The sequence below is a fragment of the Cupressus sempervirens genome, chromosome 6 (genome assembly GCF_028749045.1).
Source record: "Cupressus sempervirens isolate cs-2001-9-10 chromosome 6, ASM2874904v1, whole genome shotgun sequence".
In the NCBI taxonomy this organism is placed as follows: domain Eukaryota; kingdom Viridiplantae; phylum Streptophyta; class Pinopsida; order Cupressales; family Cupressaceae; genus Cupressus; species Cupressus sempervirens.
The window spans coordinates 713,014,678-713,031,244 of record NC_143123.1 but is presented as its reverse complement, the minus strand read 5'-3'; the positions used below and the strand labels follow the sequence as shown (position 1 = coordinate 713,031,244).

The 16,567-nt window shown below is 36.9% G+C and overlaps 1 protein-coding gene across 6 annotated transcripts in view; it reads right to left on the bottom strand.

Annotated features, from left to right (window-relative positions):
• LOC149554269 (carbon catabolite repressor protein 4 homolog 6-like) overlaps nt 1-16,353 on the bottom strand; it is a 270,686-nt gene extending 254,333 nt beyond the window's left edge. For 2 of the 6 annotated variants that reach the window (XR_016353242.1, XR_016353243.1), the window contains exons 1-5: nt 16,145-16,353; nt 15,622-16,060; nt 5,963-6,129; nt 5,667-5,732; nt 5,182-5,234 (exon numbers count right to left, since the gene is read on the bottom strand). Coding sequence is in view for 3 of the 6 variants with exons in the window: in XM_089789491.1 (XP_089645617.1) it covers nt 5,182-5,234; nt 5,667-5,732; nt 5,963-6,129; nt 15,622-16,060; nt 16,145-16,183 (764 nt within the window). In the remaining 3 variants the exon portion in view is untranslated. The remainder of the gene's footprint in view (nt 1-5,181; nt 5,235-5,666; nt 5,733-5,962; nt 6,130-15,621; nt 16,061-16,144) is intronic. The other 4 variants (XR_016353241.1, XM_089789492.1, XM_089789491.1 and 1 more) reach the window with 4 other exon arrangements.
• Between the last annotated feature and the right edge of the window lie 214 nt (nt 16,354-16,567).

Genomic DNA, 16,567 nt, shown 5'->3' with positions numbered 1-16,567 from the left:
GTTACTGCGACATCCTCCACAGTGGGATATCACCTTCAATTCACATCGGTGTACCATCACTGATCGGGCTACTCAGTCAATTATTGCAGTGGGTCTTGAGAATCATGATCTTTCCTGCCTTATTGATTCTAGTGATTATCAGGACTTAGTATGACTACTCGACGGTCCTCTGTTAGCACACTTTGGCATCAGTGGTATGGACACTTAAATGTGCATTATCTCTCTCAACTTACTCACAAAGAGCTTGTCGTTGGTTTGCCAGAGATTCAGAATCAGCAGCTTGGAGTTTGTAATGCATGCCAAGCTGGGAAGCAAGATCCCACACCTTTCACCAGTGACGATTCATGGCGAGCTTCTTAGATACTTCAGCTTGTTCATGCCGATATCTGTGCCCCTATGACAACTCCTATTCTTGGGTCCAGGTATTTTCTGTTGTTTGTTGATGATTTCAATAGAAAAATGTGGGTGTACTTCCTTAAAAAGAAATCAAATGCATTTCTTGTCTTTCAAAAGTTTAAACCTTTAGATGAAAAAGAGTCTGGGAAATCTATTATTACTGTTAGAGCAGACAACGAGGGAAAATTTTGTTCTAATGTTTTCTCCAACTACCTGGATACAAATGGCATCAAACTCCAGTTAACCACACCCCACATGCCACAACAGAACAGTGTAATTGAACGTCAGAACAGGACAATCACCGAGATGGCTTGATCCATGCTTGAACACAAACATGTTCTGAAGAAATTCTGGGCAGAAGCAGTCAACACTGCAGTTTATCTTTTGAACCGGTCTCCCACAATGGCAGTCAAAGGTAAGACTCCGGAAGAGGCCTGGTCAGGTCACAAGACCACAATCAGTCACTTGAAAGTTTTTGGCTCCCTTGCTTTTGTTTGGATCCCTAATGCATCACGCACCAAGTTGGATGGCAAGAGTTAAAAACTAATGCTTGCTAGATACAATAGTCTTCACAAAGCCTTTTGCTTGATCGACACTAGGACATCTCATCTCCTGTATAGTCGTGATGTAGTCTTTGATGAGGAGCGACAACCATTCATGCTTGTTTCTCCTATTCCTAATCCAACAAACTAGCCTATGAAGGCTCATGATTTGGGAGTTAGGCTTTCATTAGGTCCACCTGATTGGAGGACTCCAATAGCTCCTACAGCTCCAGTTATACCAGTGATCCCTGTATAGACACCTCCATCTTCTCCTACGGGATCACCTCGATTTGTAGATGCTTCACCTGAGTTTGATCCAAATTCTTCTACTGAGGAACGTGATCGCCAAGCATCTCCTAATACTAATGCTAGTCGTTCTCCTCTCCGGCCTAAGTGGTGGGCTAAGACGTTGATCTTCATGATGATGAGCTCATTGATGGGAGAACTACTCGAAAAAAAGAGCAAACCTACAGAGTATGTTAACTTTGCTCTCATGGCCAACATTCACAGTGTGTTTGATCGTCAAACATACTCTAAGGCTAAAGGAATTCCAAAGTGCAAACAGACCATGACATCTGAACACCAAAGCCTATTTAAGAATAACACCTGGGTCCTTTCTGATCTTCCACCAGGGAAGAAACCTGCAAATGGGTTTACAAAATCAAATACAAATCAAATGGTACTTTGGAGAAGTACAAAGCTTGTTTAGTTGCGAAGGGCATTGATTATGAGGAGACCTTTACTCATACTGCAAAGATGAGCACAATCAGATTAGTCCTAGCCATGGCAGCACAGTTTGGCTGGAAGGTTCATCAGTGGACATCAATAGTGCTTTCCTAAATGGTGATCTCCACGAAGAGGTCTACATGATGCAACCTCCTGGTTTCAAGGTTGTTGGTAAAGACCATCAGGTTCTCAGATTGGTGAAACCTCTCTATGGCTTGAAGCAAGCCCCTAGGGGATGATACATGAAATTGATAAGTACCTCAGTGATCAAGGCTTCCAAAGGAGTTCTTCAAACTCAAATTTGTACATAAAGACTACTGACAGTGACATCCTCCTTCTGATTATTATTTATGTGGATGATTTGATCATCACCGGCCATTTGGCATCTTTGATTCATGGAATCAAACATAATTTATGCCAGTCTTTTGATATAACTGACCTTGGGCTCATGCATTATTGCCTAAGGTTTGGCAACAATCTTTTGGTATATTCATCTCTTAGTCCAAATATGTCAGGGCTCTGTTGGAAAACTTTCATATGCAAGATTGCAAGCTCGCATCTACACCCATAGAGAAAGGTCTCAAGTTATCAGCCAAGTGTGATTCTCCTCTTATTGATGATACTACATACAGGCAACTAGTAGGCAGCCTTGTCTACCTCTTTGTTACTAAGCCTGATATCAGCTTTGCCATCAGCCATATTTCACGCTTTATGACAATTCCTAAAGTTGATTACTGGATGGCAGCAAAGCATGTGCTTCGTTATGTGAAAGTCACTTCATATTATGGACTTCTTTACTCTCGAAGTTCTAATCCTACACTTAGTGGGTTCATAGATTCAAATTGGGCAAGCTCTGTTGATGATAAAAAGTCAACTTTTGGATATTTGTTTAGTTTGGGATCAGGTGTCGTCACGTGGACCAATAAGAAGCAGCAGGCAATTTCTCTCTCCTCTACAGAGGCCGGATACAGAGGGACAGTCAAGGCAGGTTGTGAAGTTGTTTGGCTTCGTCGAATGCTTGAGGATATGCAGATCTCACCAGTAGGACCGACCACTTTGTTTTTTGATAACGAAGGCATCATCAAGTTAGCACGAAATTCAGTCTCCATGAACGAACCAAGCATATAGATACACACGACAGCTGGTTGAAGACTGGACAATAGACTTGCAATATGTTCCTACCACAAATCAGACTACAGACATTCTCACCAAGCCCCTTGGTCTTAATAAGTTTGCCAAATTCAGAGGACAGCTTGGTGTTGTGGATAGATTAACCATTAAAGGGAGTGTATTACGAAAATAGATAAGCTTCTATTATTAGTTAATGATTATCTGTTTGTAATCTATTGTAAATATTAGAATGTTTCTAATATTTAGTTAGCTATAGTTATCTATTGGCTTTCTTTAGCTTTCTTTTAGCTAGAATCATTTCCTAAGGAAACATTGCTTTATTTTTTTGCATATATAGACCTCTCTAAGTCTGCTAATATAAGCAAGTATTTTAACAATTACTTCGTAATAAATTGTGAGTTGAATGCCTTAATGTTATGAGTTGTGAGCTGTGAGTCGTTACAAGAAAGTGTTTCTACCAACTCTAAGTGTTGAATGTTTGGATGAATGTCATTTTTACCAAACTTTGTGTTTCAAGTAAAATGTGCCAAGTTGTGCCCTGACTGTCATTCCTATAGGCGGAAGAAAAAATAGCAAAAGTAAAACATTTTTGGACACACCATATTGGTTCCTGTCAACAAAGGTGAAATATTTCCTAAAACCCAAAAACAAGCCAAAACAATGTTGTTTTAAGATTAGGCAATTAAAAAATTGTTTGAAAAGTCGAGCAACCAAAGTCAGTCATTTGCTACAAATTCAGTATGGGCTCATTTTTTCTGTCCTAATTTGTCAAAAATTGTTGCAAAGTCATCCAAGGTCCTTTCAAACAAATTTCAACCAAATTTCTCTAACTACAGAAGACTTTGCAGCAAATTCAAACCGAATTCAAATTTGGGATGCAGGGATGAATATGGTAATATCAATTTTAGGCCAAGTCGCATAGGCTTTGGCGCCCCCCGTTGCACTTGTTGGGTGGCTAAAGAAGACTACACTACTAACATGGTTTTTCAATTAGAAAGGACAGATTGAAGGTGTTGCATACTGTTTACTGAGTGTCCTAAGTGGCTGCTAGTTTTTCATACCTGCATAATAGCTGTTTGGGACCTTAATCCATTGTAATGTCCCCATTTTAGCAGGTTCATGTGGCTAGGATTGGTCAGTTCATCGTTGCAACCCTTGTGAGCTGGCAGAATGTTTTGAGGGTCTCTGTGGCAGACTTGCTATTTTTAGTAAGTTTTGAGGAGAGTGCTACTTTCAGCAGTGCAGTGGAGGCACAGGTGGGTGGTCTTCATCAACAAAGGTTTGGGCAAATTAATGGAGTTCATATAAAAAGTTACTAATGAGGCATTTATTAATAAGGGACTTTATCTTATTTCATGTTATAATTTGGAAGTGTGAATGAGAAGCCTCTTAAGTGAGAAGTGCGACTCCATGAGAAGAATTAAGGTTCAATCTCCCAAAAGAAAAAGATTTCATAAAATATTAAGAATGGCCTTTTTTATCCTCATCTTTCTTTTATAGCCTTCCACAACAACTTCCACAAAAACAAATATAGAATCACTTTTGTAAGTATTAATTTATTTTTGCACATAAAGCGACTTTATTATTATTTATTTTTGGGGCACCAGTCAAAGTCACTTAATTAATATAAAACATTCAACTTATAGATACAATTCATTAAAAAAAAAAGTTGTCCAAAAACATTAGTTTAGACAACTTAATTAATTGAATTTGTTTTCCCCCCGTGTCTGGCCTAAAATTGGGGATATTACATCTCTCTTCAACTAGATAGTCTTTTAAGATAAGCATATATCAAGGTAAGCATCGGTCCAACTGAGGTACATTAAAGTTTCACTTAATTGTCCTAGATATTTATAAAAATCATTATATATTTTCTTAAAAATTTTGGAATGCATTAAGTTTTTCAGGATGGTCAGGCAAAGAATGTTCTTGACTTCTTCACACATCTATATATGTTTTAATTTATTTTCTGGCCCATCATGTTCGAAGTACCAAATAGCAGTGGCACAACATATCAGTCAAAGCACAAGGCATTAGTACTAGTATAACAATGAAGACATTTGATTATGGATGGAAGGCTGCAAATCCAATTCCCCGTATACTAATTTGTTAAAGTTACCAATAGAAGGTCATATAAATATCTAAGAATTTTCCCAAAAAAAGAGGCTCGGCCACATATAAAAAGTACATAAAATACTTCTATTCACATGGGAAAGTTGAATAGACAAGTACAACACATAGCATATATAAGCTAAACAACTGAAGCAACAAAGAGTTCAAATATTTTAAGCTTAATTGGTATGCTCTATTAGATGAGTCTAAAGTCTATTCAAAAAGAAATAGTGCAAAGAAATGTCTTGTGTGACCCATGAGCTAAAAATATTACCGTGATGTCCGCCAGAAAATAGCACAACCGTCTTTTGCCATGCCAGTGCGTTCCTTCAATACATAAAAAACCTTAGTTTCTAGATGAATTTTATATTCCCAATATATCAAAATTTAATGATTACAATGTCCAATAGCCAACAAGCGGAATGGTTTTTTAAGCTTCAGCAATCCATTACAATAGAAAGAATGCTTTTTCCAGAAGCAATCCTTGTATCATTTACATGACCCACATGTTAGAAGATAGCCAAATATGCACTTATTAGTTGATCCTAAGAAATGACTTCCATAAACAAACTGATAGATTTTCAATGCTTGTGAATAATTTTTAACTGAATAGTGAATTCTGTAGGTCAGCTCCATACATAAAACCAAATGTAAGGATGCCACTAAAACTTATTAATGTACCAAGAATTATCTTTTTTGCCAATCCCAACCTTGTACTAAGAAGCATACAAATAGTTTGTGAACATTCCTAGATGATACCTTAAATACACCACCATAGCCTCTTTGTTTTAGTTCTAGTAACAGATCTTGGTATTTGTCCACCTCCTGCTGTGATACAAAGTTGTCAGTTCTATTTAATTAAATCAACCTTGTTGCCCACTTGAAATGTTTTCTTCTCTGATGTAAAATCATAAAGACAAGGAAGTTGCAGATACAAGCACCCTCAGCTCTCGCATAAATAAGAAGAAAACCAAAGCTCTCTAGTCAACCACATTCCATTCAAGAAAGAAACTGATAACTACATACGTAAATTCAGTTAATCAATATTAACATGCCTGCAGGCACATGATGTCAGCCGACCACAGGCCCAACTCCAATAGTATTCTTCTTTTGCGCCAGTTCCAGTCCAATATATAACGAGGTATGTGTAGGTAAAGTTGTTGCCAGTGATCCCTGACAAGATAGTCAGCAAGAATGTTGTATGATAGAATTGTAAATCGTTCTGCAGAAGTTTCACAAAAAGTGGTTAGCTTTGCCATTAAACAGGGAGAAAAGCAGGGTTATATAATCTATTTGACAGTGTATTTATTATGAAATTATCTGCAAAGATGCAAAAATCCATATACTTCAAAACTTATATTTTTGTGTGTTTCTAAAGCAGAAAGATTATGAAGAAGCATCCCCAAATGGTCCTTATAAACTTATAATAGATATTTTATCAAGGGCAAATATTGCTTACCATATTGAAAAGGAAAACCTAGGTTGGAAAATTGGACAAAATAACAGCAAGGGTTATGGATAATATACAAAATGAAATTAAGTGATTATTTTAATCTTCATCATGAAGAAACAAGCAACTGCTAATCTGCTATCATTGTTTATATCTCAACTATGCACAATCGGCAAGCATACTCACAAGGCAAGCACTGAACAATGGCATGGAGAGGAAAACAATAATCTGAATTAAGATTGAAAAAAAAGGCCAAATCCAAAATTCATGGAAACATCCATCCTGCCACTAGTCAGATCTTTATAGTGAAACTCCATAACCAAAAGAAGATAGCAGTTCAGAACTTTCAGTATTAATATTGAAATTTTTCATGAATAATTCATCAATGCACATGTTTAAAATAAGCTGTTCACATTCTATCTATGCAAAAATTCGTGTTTGCTAAGCTATATGTTGCAATCTACATCGTGACTGATTCCACTATTCTCATGAGCAAAATACACGACTGCACAGCTGAAAAATCAGATGTGTAAACAGCCTTATCTACAGCATGTGCTGCTCTCCGAGTAATTATCACAGTCAAAGCAAAAATTAACTAATACAGCAATGAAACATATGCAGCCATGTTGAAACTATTTCCCAGTGTCTTTGTTGACAATGAAACTTCAAATACTACAAGAATTTAAATACCAATCCATCGAAACCATTCACATAACAAGACACCGGTATTTATGCTAGAAAAAAAAATATGAATAAAAGCTCGACCACTAAAAAGCTATGCTTTGTTCATCTTCATGGCTGGCTGAGGAAATGAATACAACTAGAAGTTTTGTTAGAGCATGGAAGTTCATCAAATCTTTATCTATACAACACTGCAACCAACTACTTCTTTGCTCATCTTTCTCTCTGCCTAGAATACCTATACATTGTTAATGTTGTAACATCTGTCAGATTGAATTGATCTAGAGTTAATCTCTAATGGTTATAGGTTAAACATTGTTGCATTTGATTGATCATTGTTGTCGGTAAAATCCATATTGTAGCCGACGGGTAGAGTTGTATCCGAAAGGGCGCATAACAATTGAGTCACCCCTTCGGAAAATTATATGTACATCATCCGAATAGACTATTGGATCATCATTGTAATCATTGTAATTGGAAATGCATATTGCTTATATGAATAAAGTCTTTGTTTTGCGTTACATTCTAATATAAAAATCCCTGTCACATCACACTCCACTGCCACTACCATCATACCGATGAAGAGTGACTCTAGCTTCCGTTTGACCTGTACAGTAAACAATTACATATATATATATTGCTTATTAACTTACCATAACCAATATTCATTTACATAGAGACATGTCTCTTCTACTCCTATATATATGCATTTAGATCTGCACTTGGAACACACAGAAATATACTAGTGTTATTACATTTGCAGAGATCCTATTTCACAACATGTTATCAGAGCAGATTCGAATTTCTGGGAATAGCAAAAGAGGCAATAGTATGTGATAAGAGAAATGAAGACTTGTTAATTTGATATGTGTGTGTGTGAGAGAGAGAGAGAGAACAATAACAAAGAACGTATATGTATAGATTAGAAGATATAAAATAGACGGAACACTAAGACAAAAGAATGTACTGGACAACACATAGGAGACAAAGCAGACAATGAACGAAGGATAAATACGAGCGATATTGCAATGAAAGGCAGAGAAATTGAGGTGACGACTTTGGGCATCTGTTATGATTAAAATCAGGCATCAAATCCTTGCAGCACTAGACACCTGTGTGTTGACAATAGAACATTGTCACCACGTGAAAAGGCCTCCAATAAAAGGAAGGAAGTTGCACGATGACGTGTTGAACAATACGGAGTGAAAAGAAAGTAAAAACAATGACATGGAATGCAAATTAAAAAGCATTACTGAGTTTTGTGAATAAAACTCAATCGATGATCAATTTTATATCCTTGACCAGTCAACATTCCCACAGAGATCAGATTTTTAAACAGTTGGGGGATATGACCCACATTCTTTAGCAGCAATACATGTTCATTTTGATCATTTTTACTTTTAACACCACATTCCCTTCAGCTGCAACTTCACATTCTTCACCATTACCTAGTTAAACATTATGAATTGAGCCTTCCCGATATGTTTTGAAAACTTCTCAACAGAGAGTCATATGAAAAGAAGCACCGCAATCAACACTTCAGAGAATCATAGAATTTACGGTGATCATGGTCTATGGCGTGGAATTTATGGTGATGCCTCTGTTGAATGTTCTTTCCCCGTCTTTCATTATAAACCGAATGATCCTTGCTTCTCATTTCTAGTCGAATATGGACTAATTGATTTGTAGTCACTCCACCACACATTGAAAGGGGTCACAACCGCATCACGCAATAAGGTGGAGCAAGCCTATTTCCTTATAAAAGTCCACATCTTCGAAGTCTATGATTTCATGTATTCGGTCCCAAGGGCTCAACTCTTTCTTCTCTTACGTCGCAATTGTTGAATCTCACAAGCACATAAATCAAGGAATGTGTGGAAAAACAAAGACCCATTAATGAAGTTCGCCAGTAGATAGGGTAAAAGTAATCAAAGATTAACAGAGAGAAACTCAACAATATAACTCTAAATTGCCAAGCCATGATTAAAGGGGCGTTCTCTGTTGTATCCATGGGGATGATTGAGAAAAATAGAAGATAGTGTCAAAGTTTTCAATTCTATCCAAATAAGCCTTCAAGGAAGCGATTCAACTAAGAGATTTATTTTCTAAGTGATTCCAACTCATGAAAGTCGCAAATGTTTGAGAAAGAGATCTCACTGATAGATGTATAGCATCGCTAGCATTTGATTCTACAAGACACTCTGATGCAAAGAACGTGGAACAAATCCATTTTTACGATGATGAGGAAAGGAAGTATGAATCGACAATTGTCATTAACCGACATGCAGATTTTAATTTACCTCATCATAGGAGTCCCATCCTAGCAATTGACTTTGCTTTGAGATGCACTTCAAAAGAGTGCAAAACTACTATAGACTAATAGCGTGTTACTTGAGCAAGATGGACGGATCATAATTTCTTTGTGAGGATGTAGATGGGCGGCTCTGTGCATTATATACCTTGATTCATTATAGGATTTGGAGATGCATCGATGATGCTTATATTAACATTAAATAACATGTATTGCAAATGTAATAACACTACTATATTTCTGTGTGTTCCAAGTGCAGATCTAAATGCATATATATAGGAGTAGAAGAGACATGTCTCTATGTTAATGATTATTGGTTATGGTAAGTTAATAATCATTAGACATTGTTAACAGCAATATATATATATATAATTTATGATCAATCAAATGCAACAATGTTTAACCTATAACCATTAGAGATTAGCTCTAGATCAATTCAATCTGACAGATGCTAGAACATTAGCACTCCCTCTTAGCTGGGGAGGATTGTTATAGAACACATTTCGAACACATTATAGTCTCAAGTATATGAAGAGATATCATCTTAGTATGATATTTTTGGAATGACATTTTTAAGGATATCAATATATATCCATCAACTTAGATGTTACCTTTCAATATAATCTGAAGTATGATTCAACAAGAAATATCAATCATATGATATTCATCATACTAATATTCTTTTGGTATGTGCAATGGCATCAAATAAGAGATATCTATCAAGAGAATTAAGTTATCTGATTTCCGGTTCTCAAGGACAATTAAGTCGATCTGATTAACAAAAATTAGAATGCCCTGAACTCTATCATGACAAGTATTATGATCTCCGGCACTCCGAGACAACAAATTAATGAAGTCTGATCATAACACATTCGTAATCATGACTTACGACACTCCAGGACAACAACTTAATGAAGTCTGTCACGATAACAAGTCTACCATTTCTAAGATCATCACCTTACAATGGTTACCTTCTGTTTATATATGTCAATGAAAGATCGTCACCTTTCATGACATAATCCACATATACAAAATAGTAACCACCATGAACCAAGTCAGAGGGTGGAACAAGGGCTTCACCTCAAATTCTCTCTCATAGAGAGATATGTATTACAAGGAATTTCACTTCAAACTTTTCCCTTAAAGAGAAGAGATTACACTTCAAAATTCTCCCTCGGAAAAATGATCCTAGGAAGTCAGGTCCTCTAGTTAATCCCTTAGAGCTCTCTTTCCCTAAGGATGTTTGTCAAACTCCCTCTGAATCTGATATCAATCTTCCGACTTTTTCTGACAAGTCATTACTTCCTCGTGATGTATACATGGGTAGGCCCATTTAAAATTATGCAATCACACCATGTATTTTTAGACTCCCTCTGAATATCAACCTTCTGAACTCTTACATTGCCTTTAAAGAAGTGTCAGACTCCCTCTTAATGGAAGAATACTGATAATCTCAATCATCAAGAATATTCGCTTTAAGAGCCTTACTTTATCCAGTCTGATCATCAGATGACTAATCAAATTTAGATCACAGCTTCTTTCGAGCTACTATCATAAGATTGAATCTACACAATATTTTGGTAGCATGTGTAAAGCACCAGCCTTCTTTTCCTACAAGGACATCCTCAAAACAGAAAAAAAAAGATCAAGGGAAATGACTCTTATTGCACATACAATTAAAAGAGAGAATATAGTGAATAAATGTAATACTCAAAACTAATGAATACTTATCTATGCATCCTTGATAAAAGTTGCTTTGATGAAGGTCCATATCTGTCAAGTCAAAAAATGCCTCCATATAAGCATTTGTCAAATGGGAATGGAACATTGGATATTATTCCCTGTCACAATGTAAAATTCCCACTCTTATATCTATTAAAGTGGGGTTGGCGTTGCACCAAAAGATCAATCTATCAATGCCTGATACAACCACTCAACTTACAGTACACAAGAGACGGTTAAGCCCTTGTCGCAAATCCCAAAGGGAGCACTAAACAAATTTCCAACAATCTCCCCCTCAGCGTTACCTAAGGGTCTGAGGATTCGAACCTATGACCAAGCTCGATACCACTTGTTAAAGTGGGGTTTCCATTACACCAAAAGATTGATCTATCAATGCCCTATACAACCACTCAACTTATAGTACACAAAAGGCAATTAAGACCTTGTCATGAATCCCGAGGGCAGCGCTGAACAAATTTCCAACAATATCGTTGAAAAATTTTGCATCAACCTTCTTTCTACTTAATAGATCCAGAACCTTAGTATATTTGTACTATGAGAGGGACACAATAAGAGCAACCGGAGTCATTTCCATGTCAAAAGACATGATCTTGTAAATCTTTAGCAATGGCCAAGAGGCTCAATACTCCTTTGGCCATCTCCACACAAGGTTTGACAATTCTGAATTTTCCTTCGACCCTTATCCATTGTTCTATATATCTTGTGTTGAAAGCCATCATAAGATTACTATAATGGAAGGAATTGTTTTTGTTCTCTATTCAAGCTGCCGATGGGATTCTATCTGGTTATCATGCATTGCTGATTTGATATTATCAGGTTGACTTGTCTACAATGTCTTCCTCGGTTCAGTTGTAGCTATTATTTAAATGGTTATGAATGTTTGATGGTCACTTTAAAACTATTTATTGGATTATTTGGTGTTGATGTGTATTATTTTTATTTTATAATGTGATTGTAATCTTTTATTTATTTATTTATTTAGTGATAATATAAGCATCATCGATGCATCTCCAAATCCTGTAATGGATCAAGGTATATAAGGCACAATGCCGCCCATCTACATCCTCACAAAGAAATTATGATCCATCCATCTTGCTCAAGTAACACGCTATGAGTCTATAATAGTTTTGCACTCTTTTGAAATGCATCTCAAAGCAAAGTCGATTGCTATGATGGGACTCCTCTGATGAGGTAAATTAAAATTTGCTTGTCAGTTAATGACAACTATCGATTCATACTTCCTTTCCTCGTCATCGTAAAAATGGATTTGTTCCACATTCTTTGCATCAGAATGTCCCGTAGAATCAAATGCTAGCAATGCTATATATCTATTGGTGAGATCTCTTTCTCAAACATTTGCGACTTTCATGAGTTGGAATCACTTAGAAAATAAAGGTCTTAGTTGAATCACTTCCTTGAAGGCTTATTTGGATAGCATTGAAACCTTTGACACTATCTTCTATTTTTCTCAATCATCCCCATAAATACAACAGAGAACGCCCCTTTAATCATGGCTTAGCAATTTAGAGTTATATTGTTGAGTTTCTCTCTGTTAATCACTGATTACTTTTACCCTATCTACTAGTGAACTTCATTAATGGGACTTTGTTTTTCCTCACATTCCTTGATCTATATGCCTGTGAGATTCGACAATTGCGACATAAGAGAAGAAAGAGCTGAGCCCCTGCGACCGAATACATGAAATCATAGACTTCAAAGATGTGGACTTCTATAAGGAAATAGGCTTGTTCCACCTTATTGCATACGCGGTTGTGACCCCTTTAAGTGCGGTGGAGTGAATACAAATCAATTAGTCCATCTTCAATTAGAAATCAGAAGTCAGGATCATTCCGTTTATAATGAAAGACGGGGATAGAACATTCGACAAAGGCATTAAATAAACACAATATTCTACATCCACACCATGGCTTCATGATTGATCAACTAGGATCCATTACACTAAATAATCAATACCAGTAGTTTGTTACAGTTTCAGTCTTCCCCTTGGTCTTAGACATGTCATGAGGATATAGAATGAACCTTACAGGTTAGGTGGCATCCCTACTGCCATCTCCATAGAAGGCCAAGGACCACAGAAAGATGATGGCTCCTTTAATCAAGAACCATATATATGTAAAGAATAAATATAGAATCCTGATCTTTGTATTATGTCCCAGCACAATCCAACACAGAAAACAGTATCCTCGAGACCCTTATCCTAAGGCTTTTGGGATTTCTGAAGATAAGCACTTTGAGCAAGAAATCAGGCATCTAGTTGAGATGTTGAGAAAAACCTAAGTTACTGATTCAGGTACAGGTGCAGGTACGAGAACTGGAACCTGGTATAATGATATGGCAAATATTTTATCTTGGGTACAAATATTTTATCTTGGATACAGGGACATGTATGTATATATGTGTGTGTGTGTGTTAAAAATTTATAAATTATAAGAACAGAGAACTCATAAAAATTAAATTCATATATGACAAATAGTAGAATATTTAAAATAAAGCATAATATTATATTTTTATTTTTATTATAATCTTTCCACCCATCAAAAATAATGGACACAACTGTTTTGGGCCATATACCCTTAATTGCGCTTATCTCTCTACTAAAGCTTTTGCCTTTGCCAATAAAGTTGTTGCACCTTTTCATTCCCAAGACTAACATAATTAGAAGGAATATTGCAAAGGGTACTCACCCTATCTCACCAAATAACATGATCTAAAAATGTTAAAAGTAAGCCTATTTCCATAAATGCAATGAGTAATGCTCTAATCTGCAATCTCTCGGATTATATTTTTGAAGGTCTTGTCCAGTGGGCCTCTTTTCATGAAGATTGTGGCATTGGCATGGAGGAACGTGGGTCAGCTGGTTGTGTGAAGCCACTAGGAGGTTTTTGCAAACTTTTCCTGAGAAGACGATGCACAAGGCCCTTTCATTTGTTACTTCTCATGTTGGCAGCCTAACACAAACCAATATTAGATCATAAAGCAACCTTTTTTATTTGACTCTTATAAGCTGGTATACCCTATGTTACAATATATTGCAGAACAAGGACTTCAACTACTTATTCGAGGAAGATCAAGTGAAGAGAACAGTGGCTCTGATTATCAAACTTCAGAGAAGGAGAGACAAGTTAACCAAAACTTTGCAGCTAAATTAGTTCCGCTCCTGCCTTGGGGGAGTGATCGTGTGGGTCCCATAGGCCCATAGGCTACTTTAGTCTCGTGGACATCATTAAAATCTATCATATCATATCATATCAATAGTTATGCTGGCAAAGAAAACTCCCACCACCCAATTTGGTTTAGTCATTGTTGAATATTGCCAAAGAGACCACACTGCATTGATTTTAAAGGGCCTCTTCTTTTCAGCCCGGGCAACGACACTAGAGCTTCTAGTTCCAGCCATTCTGTATGACCCTGAAATGAAGAACAATGTCGACAAATTGAAAGCCGATTCTAATGAGCTAATAAGGCAATTGAAAGGCAGTACAATTTGGTCCTTACAGAAGGAATATCTCCATCCTCTTTCAGATTACTATCCTAGGTGTCCCATTAGAAAATTCTCTAAGCACAACCTTATTGTTGTCTAATTTAAACTTGAGTTCCCCTGATAAATAGTTTTGAGTAATTCCCCGAAGGGGTATAGCCACTGCGCACCTAAAACCCATCTAAAGTATTCACATATTTTGTACTCCCCTAAGGTAAAAGTTAAGGTATCTCACTCTCTTTGTGCGATGAATTGCATATCCTTCTGCAACGATGCTATTAAAGCCACTGAACTCCTTCCTCCCAAGGCCTCTATTGCTCACCAATCCTTCATCAATAAAATTATACATAGCTGCACTGTCTATAAGAATTGTAATGCGCTGTCCCGAAAAGACTCCACGAACATTCAAAATGTAGAGCTTGGGGTCTCCTGAAAGTACAGCCGAAGTGCTATTGTTAGTTCCTCCACCCATTATTTAAAGTTGAAGCTCTTTTCCTCTGGTTCTTTATTCAAGAATTTTATTTTAGGTTCATCCTCCAAAGGCAACCTCGACTTGATGGATTTTTCTCTTTCCAGACAATGATGACCAAGAAGAGCCCATGGCTCCCGAAAATCGAAGAACGAAGACATTCTTCTCAATTCAATTTTGGTCAAGATAAAGGAGTAGATTTTTGCCCTTCATTTATGAGATTCCCTTTGTTTTGATTGAAAGGAGGTTCTTAGGTTATGATTACTCGCTTCTAAAGTATGAAACTTGCTACATTTCCATAATGTTTTGCAATTTGCTTACTTGTCCTTTGAGCAGTTTATTATCTCTTTCTAGTTTCTAAAGGGATTCCGTGACGTGTTACATCTAGATGTCTTCGTATTGAAGGCTGAAGTATTTCTTCATGATCATTAGCTCGTTCAATGGACTTCAACGGTAGCGCATGAGAGAAATACTCTTACCTCTGGCATCAAAGCCTAAGCAAACACCACGAGAGAAATTTGACAGTAAATAAAATTAATAATGAAGTAAATAATAGCATACCATGCTGAGATGGAGGTAGCCTGAGAGCATACTGCCAGTGCCGATGATCATCGGGAGGCTGTAGACGCAATTGCCTACCAAAATTCCTGGGCACTATAGGTGAATTTGGGCTGAAATACCCATTTGGGGGCAAATAATGGCCTCTTACGTTGTCATTTGCGCCCCTGTAAGGAGGCCTGCTGCGCAATCTTTCGCCATAGCTTTCATTACTTCTGAAATTGGCATTTGTTTCATTGACTGCCCTGTAGTGAGAATCCCCCGTTACATATGTTGGCCAACCCCAAGGAGGCTGCTGGTAAGGATTAATCTCGGGCATAGGAACTGCAGGGGGCGGGGCGTTGGGATCCGGATTCGAGTTTGAATAATTGCAATAGTAAGCTCTGTTGCTGTTGCTGTGCACCCTCCAATCACTTTCCAAACTTTGTCCAACTAACCGCTGCTGCAAAGCCCAAAAAGGTTTAATTTCAGACAATATAAAACTGAAAATTTCAACGAACATACGCGAGTAAGAATTTTACTCAACTGAGCGGCCTAGTGCGAAATTCCCCCTCGGAAACGACATTTGGCAGAATGATTTTGTACGATTTTCCAAAAAAGTGAGAACGAATTTAACACTCCTGAAACAACTGGGAAGCCATATCCGGGGATATCATTCCCGGAAATTAGCGAGCCCTGCAGATTTCAAGCTTCAAAACTCTTAGTACGGTGAATATTTTGACACGCTAATTCAATGTCAAGCTTCAAAACTTTTACTACGGTGAATATTTTGACACGCTAATTCAATGTCGGTGCAATAGAGATTTTTGTAATTTAAAAGATACATTATTTCAATTATGTTCATAATTTGGAGGGTTTAATGTTGATTATTATTATTATTCTTTTTTGAAAGTATTGGAATTCTTCAATTCAATTGATTAATAATTCATAGAATTTAAAAGAATATTTT